Source organism: Coregonus lavaretus (genome assembly GCF_964263955.1).
Source record: "Coregonus lavaretus genome assembly, chromosome: 13".
NCBI classification, from domain to species: Eukaryota; Metazoa; Chordata; class Actinopteri; order Salmoniformes; family Salmonidae; genus Coregonus; species Coregonus lavaretus.
Genome location: NC_140000.1, coordinates 9,370,300 through 9,382,231, shown reverse-complemented (window position 1 = coordinate 9,382,231; position 11,932 = coordinate 9,370,300). Strand labels below are relative to the sequence as shown.

The 11,932-nt window shown below is 43.4% G+C and overlaps 1 protein-coding gene across 2 annotated transcripts; it reads left to right on the top strand.

Annotated features, from left to right (window-relative positions):
* Nucleotides 1-4,351: 4,351 nt before the first annotated feature.
* Nucleotides 4,352-11,586, top strand: LOC311139641 (interleukin-11-like; the record flags this gene model as incomplete). Of its 2 annotated transcripts, XM_084174552.1 has the most annotated exons (5): nucleotides 4,352-4,757; nucleotides 5,737-5,903; nucleotides 9,025-9,117; nucleotides 9,262-9,423; nucleotides 9,721-11,586. In XM_084174552.1, 5 exons carry the CDS (start codon nucleotides 4,751-4,753, stop codon nucleotides 9,904-9,906), a joined length of 615 nt encoding a protein of 204 aa, XP_084030678.1. In that variant the 3' UTR covers nucleotides 9,907-11,586. The 2 variants fall into 2 exon arrangements, with proteins under 2 accessions (XP_084030678.1, XP_084030677.1); XM_084174551.1 differs by lacking the exon at nucleotides 4,352-4,757 and having other exon boundaries at nucleotides 5,601-5,903.
* Between the last annotated feature and the right edge of the window lie 346 nt (nucleotides 11,587-11,932).

Here is an 11,932-nt window from a genome sequence, read left to right as displayed (position 1 = left end):
TGATCACTGACTGTGAGAAAGAGAGAGTGAGAGACGTCACTTTATTGCCCAATGACTATCCTCCCCCTGTGTGTCACTACTTCATTCTCTTTTTCCAAAAACATTAACACACTCACTCGCTCTTTGACGTACATAGATGCATAAGGGGCATGTGGGGAGAGGGGGTAGGGGGGGAAATTATGGAGTTGGGGGGGGTGAGTTAGGGTTACCATAACAATTGGCCAGATAGGATGCCCTACTCGAATCACGCACTCTGAGGCAGAATGGAAGGATGGAGTGAGGGAGGGGATGGAGGGAGGTATGTCCGAGAGGAGTGAAGTGGAGGTTATGGAGAGAGTTTAGGGGTCGTCCAACTACCCAGTCATAGTAGAGTAAACATTAACAGTATGTCGGCCCTCGTCCTTTCCCTTTGAGCGTAAACGCTGCTTGTGTTTATTCTAAGGCTTGGCGGAATTCCCTGGAGGAGGAAATGATGGAGCAACATCAAAATGATGAATTGATTACCCGCACTCTCAAAATCACGTTTGCCATTGGAGTGTCCTGTGTTTCCAGCGTTGCATCATGTTCAACATTCCCTCTGTTTACACATCCAAGGCTGTGAGGTAGGCAGGATCAGAGCCTTAACCTTCAGCTCTATTACACTACAGTCACTTACAGTAGACATACAGTAACCAATGGAGTCATTTGGAACAGGAGTTTTACACTATATAAACCAATTGGAATACCAGAAGGGTTATTTGGACAATACCAACATTTTCAAATATATGTAAATGTAAAAACTAATGATGAATATTATGAAATCATTAGAATTAGCCCTTGTTGTATACCAGGGATGATCAACTTCAACTCCCAGCCAATCAGAGCACAAGGATCAAACCCAGCAGACACTCTGACCCATCAAAAGGCTTCATTTGACAGTGAGGAAACCATGTAAGAGACAGTCGCGTGCAGATCTACACAGCGCCAGGGTTTGTCAGGGCTACGCAAAGATTGACTAACCCAGTAAAGTTGGACTAAGTGAGTCAGGTTTGTCTGGCCAGAAGGGCAAGGGAAGGCAGTGTCACAGGTTCCCTACTCTCCCTCTCCCTCTCTGATGTCTTACTAATATTTAATACACACACGGACATAGGGAGGGCTGTAGTAATTTGCGACACAGTCACAGACATAGGGAGGGCTGTAGTAATTTGCGACACAGTCACAGACATAGGGAGGGCTGTAGTAATTTGCGACACAGTCACAGACATAGGGAGGGCTGTAGTAATTTGCGACACTGTCACAGACATACGGAGGGCTGTAGTAAGCCGCGACACAGTCACAGACATAGGGAGGGCTGTAGTAAGCCGCGACACAGTCACAGACATAGGGAGGCTGTAGTAAGCCGCGACACAGTCACAGACATAGGGACGGCTGTAGTAAGCCGCGACACAGTCACAGACATAGGGAGGGCTGTAGTAATTCGCGACACAGTCACAGACATAGGGAGGGCTGTAGTAATTCGCGACACAGTCACAGACATAGGGAGGGCTGTAGTAAGGCGCGACACTGTCACAGATATAGGGAGGAAAGTAGTAAGCCGTTATACAGTCACAGACATAGGGAGGGCTGTAGTATGCCATGTCACAGGTTCTTCTGATGTCTAACATTTTAACACACACGATGGTACAGACCATGTCACAGGTTCCGTTCTCTCTGATGTGTTTGAGGTTTAATTCAGTGTCTCACTCTGGTACTCCTCCTCCGGTGGTTTATACACATTGGTGACGTAATGGGTAGCACATCAAGGCCACACACACACACACACACTCAGACACACACACACACACACACACACACACACACACACACACACACACACTCACACACACACACACACACACACACACACACACACACACACACACACATACACTCTCACACACACACACTTAATGTTCTTGAACACATATACAGACACCACACTCACACCACCAGCCTACTAATTACCCACACACATGCGCACACACCCATCCACACACACTACCCCTTCTCCGAACACACACACACACACCATGGCACAGAGACCTTATTTCCCAACAAATAGCTCCCCATGAGCACACACACACACACACACACATATATAGTGACAGTGTGTGTGAGTGATATGAGTGATCACCTTTGGCAGGTTGTCTAACAGACTCTCAGTGCCTCAGAACCACCCAGGAGACCCCCATCATGGCAGGCAGACAGAGAGAGAGAGAGAATGAGGGAGGGAGAGTGACTAACTTCACTCTTTCTCTTCTTCTTGCCCCAGCTGTGTCTTCAAACAGTCCTTTGATGTGGGAAATTAAAAAGAGCGAGTGTGTCAATATCTCCCTCGATCCCGCCACATTCATCCATTTCCTCTCCTCCTCTCCCCTTCTCCTTCTCTCCCCTTCGCCTTCTCTCCCCTTCTCCTTCTCTCCCCTTCTCCTCCTCTCCTCTCTTTTCTTCTCTGCTGTTGACCCAGAATGCAACTTGTTTCTCACAACACCTTTACCACCCAGCCTCCTCGCCACTACGCCCTCATAAGTGTCAGTGTGTTTATTTGTGTGTATCCATGTGTGTGTGTGGGTCCATCACTTAACACTTGTAGCCACTACCATATCATTATTAGTGTGAGTGAGGGGTTCTCCCTTGAAGACCCGCCCTCTAAGCATTTTATTATTTTGTTGGTTTATGTGTGTGTGTGTCTGTGTGTGTGTGTGTATGTGTGAGTGAGTAAGTGCACCTGTATACAGTAAGTGTGTGCGTGCGTGTGTGTGTGCGATTGCGTGTCTGTCCATGTGCGTGTGCGTTTGTGTATGTGGGCGTGAGTGAGTGCACATGTGCTCGTGTATACATTAAGTGTGTGTGTGTGTGTGTGTGTGTGTGTGTGTGTGTGTGTGTGTGTGTGTGTGTGTGTGTGTGTGTGTGTGTGTGTGTGTGTGTGAGTGTGTGTCCACCGGCCCACTCACCTGGGGTTTATGTCTATGCTGCATTAATCCTCCGTCTCTTCCTTGATGACTGGAAACTAATTTCTGCCTTTTTGCAACACTGTGCTACGCTTTACTGCACCTGATGGGGTGTTTCCAGGGCCACTCAGTCAGTGACTGAGAAAGTGTGTGTGAGACAGATAGAGCGTCAGGGTATGGGCTTGTGCACACATGTGTATATGCGTACTTGCTTGCACGTCTTTGTTTGTTTGTGTGTGTGTATTTATGCTGTCGTGTATGTGTGTGCATTAAGCATTTTATTATTTTGTTGGTTTATGAGTGTGTGTGTGTGTGTGTGTGTGTGTGTGTGTGTGTGTGTGTGTGTGTGTGTGTGTGTGTGTGTGTGTGTGTGTGTGTGTGTGTGTGTGTGTGTGTGTGTGTGTGTGTGTGTGTGTGTGTGTGTGTGTGTGTGTGTGTGTGTGTGTGTGTGTGTGTGTGTGTGTGTGTGTGTGTGTGTGTGTGTGTGTGTGTGTGTGTGTGTGTGTACTGTTTTATCCCCATCTTATTCCCCCTCCCTGACACTGTGTTACTGGACTGGAGTCCAGTCACTGTTTCTATGCAACACTTTAGGCCCCTTCTGGACAACACCTCTCTCCCGTCCCGCTCTGTCTCTCACTCTTTCCTTCACCCTGGAGAGGGAGAGAGGGAGAGAGGGAGAGAAAAAAGAAGGGGGGAAAGTGGAAATAACAGGATGATGTCTCAGGAGGGACTGTCTGAAAAAAAGGAGAGTGAGGGGGGTGAGAGAGAGGTGTTTGCTCTGTGTATAAACTATGAAGTGGGGAACGTGCCATATGTAGCAGAGTCCTACTGTAAAGCCACAGTCAGAAAACATTTTTAAAGCTCAGAGAAACACAATAAACTATGAGAGAGAGAGAGAGAGAGAGAGAGAGAGAGAGAGAGAGAGAGAGAGAGAGAGAGAGAGAGAGAGAGAGAGGTAGATCCAATGTATAAAGGATACAGTACTGGAGATAGGCTGATGTAAAATTAAACAATGGCCTTTTAAAACTTCTGCAGTGATAGAGAGAGGGGGGAAGAGATTTGGAGATGGGAAGATAGAAAGAGGTAGATGGACTGATAAATAGGTAGCGGGATGCGACGGAGGAAGTGTAGGCTACTGGAGATAGGGACAGGATGGACGAGAGAAAGTGATACAGACAGAAGAAAAAAATGAAAAAACAACGGAACATTTTAAAAAATTTGCTAAGGGAGACAGACAGCGCTGGGAGGGAGGGGAGGAGGAAAGAGGGAGCGCGTGTGTTTTTATGAATGAATGTCGGTGACTCAGTCGATGTGTCATACAGCCCAGTCTTTATAAAAGGACGTTTTAAACAAGCCTAAACATTTCACTGCGCGAAATTTTGACTTACACACACTCGCATCCATCTCTCTGCACTCGTCCGTCTATCCCTCCCTAACCATTTATCTGAGTGTCTGTCTATCGTTACTATCAGTTCATTACCAGAACTGATCTCAAACTTTACTGAACAAAAAGTTTGGAGGCATTGTATTTTATTTATTTATTGGATAGTTCGCACTCATTCCTCTACTTTTTCATTCATTCATTCATTCTCTCGTCCTTTTCCCCTTCTCCTTCTGCAATCTCTTGCGTCCTTCACTCTTTTCGCGGAGTGTGAAAGCTAGAAGAAACTGGAGCACGTGACAATTTCCGGAGTTCGATTTATTTATTAATTTTCTTACTTTATTTATTTAACTATTTATTTATTGCAACTCGTGCATTTATTTATTGGACACGAACAAAAATGAAATGTAAGTGCCTATGATCTTTTTCTTTCAAAAAGCCATTATTCTTTCAATAGATTCTTAATTTTCTTATTGTCCTTTCTAACTTGTCTTGTTTAGTTAAGCCTATGTCTAATATGTTGGCATAATAATATGCTGATACGATTCTGAGGGTATGATCATTGATTGGGCTATTCCATATTCAAATGCAATTACTGAGCATGCAAATGTTACTTAATTGTCTGTTTACATAGCTAAGCATTGCCATGTTCAGTGACCACTGAGTGCTACATTTGTTTCAAGAAGCCTAGACACTAACGTCTTATAGCAGCAGTTGGTTAAAGTTTGAACAAGGAGTGATGCTCTCCTGAGTCCTGGCTTGTGGTTCTCCTGTAATTACCCAGGCATTTATCATTTCAGCAGCAATTGGGACTTTCTTTACCTTGTATTTGAACTTGAAAGAGAAGGAATGAATGAGCTTACTGTTACAGAGCTGTCTTGGCTTAGGCTATGTAATTTATGTCGCATCCAACAACTGATGTATACTATTGCAGGTGTGACAATTGGAGGCATTCATGAAAGTCGATTATTGTGAAGGAGATCAACATAATATTACAGTGTGTCATAGCATTTCATGAATTAGGCCAAGTGATTTGCATTTAGGACTCTGGTCACATCCAACAACTGATGTGCAGGTGTGACAATTAGAGGCATTCATGAAAGTCAATAATTGTGAAGGGGTTGTTATTGTTAATAATATTATAATGTGTCATCGGATTTAATTATTTAGTGATTTGCATTTAACCTGTGAAAACATGACTCTGCTGGCTTTGTGTAACTCTGAAGGATTTCACTGCCAAGTCTGGGTTTATGTTTACATTATGGTGCAATATCTCTGGAGAGATGAAAGCCGTACCCCGAGGTCATTATCATTATATCGACATGACAGCACTTCTCCGCGGTCATATAAACCTAATAATTGCTTCCGTTTCCTCCCAACCCCCAGTACTGGTCGACTCCTCCTCCTCTCTGCTGCTCTCGCTGCTATTGGCCCAACTGCCTTTATTTACATCTGCCGTCCCCGCCCCCTACCGGCGGCCGAACGTCGTGCACGAACTGGACAGATTGGCCAATCAGACGAAGAATCTGCGGCAGATCACAGCAGATCTATTGGTGAGTGGAATGTTAATGTATTCACTTCTGATGTCAGGATGGGGGGATTGCTATGCTGGTCTGGGTACTGTATTGATTGTGTGATAGCGATCATGCCATTACAACTTACCTGAGGCACATGAAAAGAGACTGGCTGAAGTTGTTGTCCAATAGCTCACCTTTATGACCCCTTAATAACTACTATGGTTTCATAGTGATTGCATAGAGCAGTCATAAGAAGCCATGCTCCTCCTGCCTCACTCTCCCTGACTTTGTGACGCAATACAACTCTGGACAGTTGAATTGGATAGTTGCCCTAGATGTCTTATTCTTCTTGTGCTTCTAGTTCCGATAGTGCAGTAATATCTAGCAAGATATTACTTGCTAGATATTACTGCACTGTCGGAACTAGAAGCACAAGCATTTCGCTACACTCGCAATAACATCGGTAACCATGTGTATGTGACCAATACATTTGATTTGATTTTGATTTGAAGTTAAGCTGCTTGTGTTGTGCTGTCAGCCAGTGTATGAAGAGTCCCTTAGCCGTGTGAGGAGGACAGCCAGGGCTGGCGTCATTAGCCGTGTGAGGAGGACAGCCAGGACTGGCGTCATTAGAGATTTCACTATGTGAGGTCAGCCTTAATCCAGACAGGACAGGACTGGGCTCGGAGGCCGACCGACCGTGGGGAGATCTGCCTCAACCTCCTGGTCTGACTGAGCCCTCATAGTAGGAGAAAGGTGCCTCTGGACACTGATCTCAGGTCAGTTTAGTGTTTCCCCCCCTAATGCTAAGGGTTAGGATTGGGGGTAGGTACGCTAGTCCTAGATCTGTGCCTATGGACAACTTGTACCTGGAGTAGAAAACACACACACTCAAAGAGAATAGAAAGTAACTACCGGTAATAGTTATTTCTGGAACTGATTAACTCCGTTTATTAGCTGTGAGGAAATGGAATGTGGATTGGCACCTGTTGCTTATCTGTTGCTGTTTCCTGAAGTTGTTCTAATCTAGATGGCCAAGTAAAAGCGTCTGGGGAGTTTGTATTGAAATGGGAATGATTGCGGTGTACGTTAGGCCTACAGATGTGATGGAAGTGTCCTGTAAGCAATGTGTTTGAACAGGTGAAGCAGAACATATCCTTATCTTTGGTTATTCATGACCGCAAGAGATTCTATTTTTATATGATGTAAATCAGAAACCACATTTGTTTAAGACACGTAACTGAAAATAGTTACACACTCTCTAGTCTCTGGTAAGAGGATTGTTCAATAAGTGTGTGTGTGTGTGTGTGCAGTATCTCTGTATGAGGGCACAGTGCTATAGCAGTAGTGTAGTATGGGGGCCAGATGTGAGGAAGAAGCTTTATCAAAGCAGACAACGCTGCACAGCAATGGCAATATGCTGCTTTGACAAAATGTTTTGTTCGTTTTTCAATGACATTAAGGATTTATTTTGGTTTATTTTCTTCTTGTGCAGAGTTCCAATGAACAGGGGTCAAGGCTAGAAAAGAAAAATAGAATTGGTGTCAATGGAAAGTCCCTGCAAGAAAGCAATACAACTGTGTGTGTGTAATGTTTCTACATGTCTGTTGTGTGTTTTCATGTGTGTGTCCATGTGTTGTGTGTGTCAGAGTGTGTGTGCATTGAGGGTGCTGTAAATAGTTGTGGTTGTGTAGGTGTGGTGTTTAGTGTTTGGTTTTCGGTCGCCACAGCAAAGTGACCTGATAAAAATCACAGAGATTTATCACATTCCAGTATTTGCATTCAGGAAGATTGTTGGGGGGGGGCACACACACAGTGATGGGGTGGGGGGTGCAAGGTTCAGTTGAGTGAGGTCATGATGGAGAGAACGAGAGAATGAGAATGGGAGGATAAGAGAATTACAGGCTGAGACTGAGCAGATAAAGAGATCAGAGAGAGATGCAGGAGAAGTGGTCACCAGTGTGTGTGTGTGTGTGTGTGTGTGTGTGTGTGTGTGTGTGTGTGTGTGTGTGTGTGTGTGTGTGTGTGTGTGTGTGTGTGTGTGTGAGGAGCAGAGGGTAAGATGGAGGGTAGAGAGGAGAGGAGAGAGAGAAATAACCCAAAGAGGGGTGGAAGGGATAAGAGGGGTGGGATTGGATTAATTCTGAAAGAAAGACAAAACATTAAGCCACAAACATTAGTGGTGTTTTGTAAAAGACAGAGAAGCAAGTGAGTGAGGGAGGGATGAGAGAGAGAGAGAGAGAGAGAGAGAGAGAGAGAGAGAGAGAGAGAGAGAGAGAGAGAGAAGAGCAGAGAAAACAGAGAGAGAGAGAGCAGAGACAGAGAGAAGAGAGAGCAGAGACAAGAGAGAGAGAGAGCAGAGAGAGAGAGAGAGAGAGAGATATGAAATGAGATGAGGGAAAACAACAACAATAATAATAGAAAAACACGATGGTAAAAGCACAATGAGGACAGAACAACACAATAGCATGAGGAAGCATTAAGTGTACACAACCCATTGTGTACCACCATCCATAATGTTTTCCTAATGCTGTTATGTTTCTCCACTGATTGGTGCTCTGACGCACATGGCGTTAGTCACTGTTGCGCTTCATGTCATTCTCAGTCATTTACATTCTACTCATAAATCACTTCTTCACCTGTTAAGGGCCCACAGAGATACAGTAGCCAGTAGCGGTGCCCCTGAGTCTGCTGTGATGTGGTCTGTCTCCCCCTAGTGGTGGCTGTGAGCAGTGCAGACATACTCTGGGGATTGTACACACGTTACTACACAGCATTACGTAATCTCACATTTTTTATAGCTGCGACCCTGGAGTTTCCCTGCAGCTCTGTGTTGTCTATCCCACTCTGAGCTCTCTTAGTCAGAGCATATGTTGTTCTCCTCCTCTCCCAGTAGAAAACATCCTGTGGTTTCAGGTCACTTGCTCTTATTGTTGACGTTTTCGGGTTACAATCTGGGTGAACTCTCCCTGACCCAACCACACTTTTCTCAGGGAAAGCTACGGTCTCTAGTCGTGGCCAGACCAGACAGTCATCTGATCTAAGTGCTGCTGGAATAATAATTTCCTTATGCTTCCGTGACTCTTGTGAAGATGTGCAAATTTGTGAGGATGTACTTGACTGATGTAGCGTGTTGTTTTGTCTGTTTTTCTTACAGAAGGAACATGCGTTCGAGACAGACCCAGAACAGCATAGATTTAAGTCCCTGCCAGTAATGAACAACAGAGCCAGTGACATCAACTCCCTTGAGGTAAATGTGTTTTAATTTGTTTGTGTGTGTGTGTCTATATGTATTTCTGCCTTCCAGATGTGTTCTGTTATGTCCCAGACATTGATACTAAATCTCTCTCTTTTTCTTCAACTCTCTCCCTGCCCCTCTTCTTCTATCATCCAGATGAGACCCACTCTCTCTCAGCTCCACTCGGACTTGAAGTCGTTTGAGCACCATTTTGCCTGGTTGAGCAGAGCATCAAGGAAACACCACCACCCTGCTCTCCCTAAACTGGGACAGATGATCTCACTCATCAAGTCTCTCACCAGCATGCTAGAGCATCAGGTAACTGCTCCGTCCAACACTAATACGGCTGATAGATACAGTATGCAGCGTAGTACATTTCTATAATTTGGATATTATATACATATGAGATTTTATCAGATAGTTCTACTGTTCTTACGCTGTGTGATGATCTAATAATGGGATAGCTCTGTAGTTCTTGCACTTAGGTTCAATCATTACATTACATTTAGGCCTGTTGCATCACATTCCTTGGATGGGAGGTACAGTAGTCTAGCCTAGCACTTCAGACAGGAAATCTAAACCATCCCTCTCTCTCTCTCTCCGTTCTCCTCATAGATGGTGAGAGTTGATGCTCAGCGTCTCTCTCCTCCCTCTCCCTCGCTGCCACCTCCCCCCCCATCCCAGTTTGATGTGTTACAGTCTTCCCAGGAGCTGCTACTACAGTTCAGACTCTTCTGTGATTGGGCCCAACGAGTGTTCTCAGTGCTCAGTACAAAGTCCAAAATGTCTGCAGTACAATGATGATTCCTGAAGTGCTATAGTCTATAGGGATGCACAGAATCCACACTACAACCAATGGGGATCTACTAGCTTCAACCGGCACTACAACCAATGATGATCCAAGAAATCCACACTACAACCAATGATGATCCAAGAAATCCACACTACAGCCAATGATGATTCAAGATAACCACACTACAACCAATTATGATCCAAGAAATCCACACTACAACCAATGATGATCCAAGAAAAACACACTACAGCCAATGATGATTCAAGATAACCACACTACAACCTTGTACTGTTGTCACTGAACCTCCATCCTCATCGTAGCCAATGAGGGAGCTCCATATTCAAACTACAGCCTATGAGGATCCACCATATTCACACTACTACAACCAGTAATGGTCTTCAATATTCACTAACATGTCACTGCCACCCCATCCTCTCTCTTAAATACCTTGTTCCTGACTATGTGTTATTTATGTATTTATTTATTTATTGTTAGTTATTTATTTGATGTCATTATTTATTTGATATTGTAACGTGTCACTTATCATTTTTACTTACATTATTGTCGTGAATTTAGTTTCTTGTACCTTATCAATACTCCTATTCTGTTCTCTCTCTCCCCCTTCATCCCACCTCTCAAAGTAAACAAGGAGACCACACAGTAGCACTTCCTGACTTCTTACAGTCTGTAATGATATGGATTGTATTTTCAACCATTTAACTTTATTCGTTTATCACACCTGTCTCTTCACAAAGAGTAGCCTATTTCCGCCAGTAGATGTAGCAAACATACTTGGCTTGTAGCAACCATATTTTGGGAGAGCGTACATGTATTTTTCTTACAGTGCTGTACTTTACCTTGTAGATTTAGGGTTACTCATAGAATCTTCCGAACATGTTAAATGTGTCACCTGTTTGGTTTTGTAAACTGTTAAGAAAGAGATTGTTATGAACCATGCATCAATCAGGATGTCAACACAACATAGGGTAGATAGTTTTTCCATGGGTTTAGTTGCTATTTACAGAGTCTGTGTCCCGCATGGAAAAATAACAGGTGGCATATCTAACGCTGTGGTAAAGGTTAATGAATATGCCCTGTTGCTAAGCACTGATCTAGGACCTGATCTAATCTCTTTGCACAAACTTGTTAGGATTAGCCTTTTGAGTCAGCTGATTCTGAATCTGTGCCTTGGTACACATGATGTTTGAGCATTTTAGTGACATAAATAAGAAATGAAAAAACACCCCAAGCCTTAAAATACTATGTATTGTGATATTGTGATACTACGGTTCTGCACAGTTGTACATACTTGTACAATAATGTAAATTGTTGTATACAATGCAATTGTGTATTATAGTTTTCTATGATATAATGTAGAATACTCTGTCAATGCTATCCCTATCGTTTTGTCGCAATATCAATATTATTATATTCTAGTATTTTGTTACAGTATTTACTATTTATTTAAGTTACTTTGGTGGAACTATTTATTTGCGCTGCAGAGGAGCAAGTCTCCTGTCGTTTTTGTACTTTTATACTGTTTTTATTCATATTTACCATTTTCATTGCTATCATCCATGTTGAAATCATTGTAGTACCATGCCTGAATGCGGTGGGAAACCTTGTGCTTGGGGTCTCCACCACACAGACTGACTGATTGGCCTAAATGTGAAATGTGTGTCTTGAAAAAAAAGTAAATAAAGAACATGAACAATGAGATGGGCTATTCATGTTACTTTGTCATCTTTTCACTATTAGGTAGGCCTACATATCATACTCTTTCTTTCTTTCCTTCCCTCCACCATTCACTTCGTCAAGCATCCTCCTGTGTCTCCTCCATCATCACACACAACAGGGCCTTGCCTACATTCTACCAGAAACTTCATTACCCATCAGGCACTGTAGCAAGCAGAGTTGATAAACCTGTTTCCAATGAACCTATAATAAGCCTTTTTATATTGGGGGTTTTAACATTCAAATAATGTGTGAATTCAAGTACTAAATCACAAATTAGTACAGTATTATATATTTTTT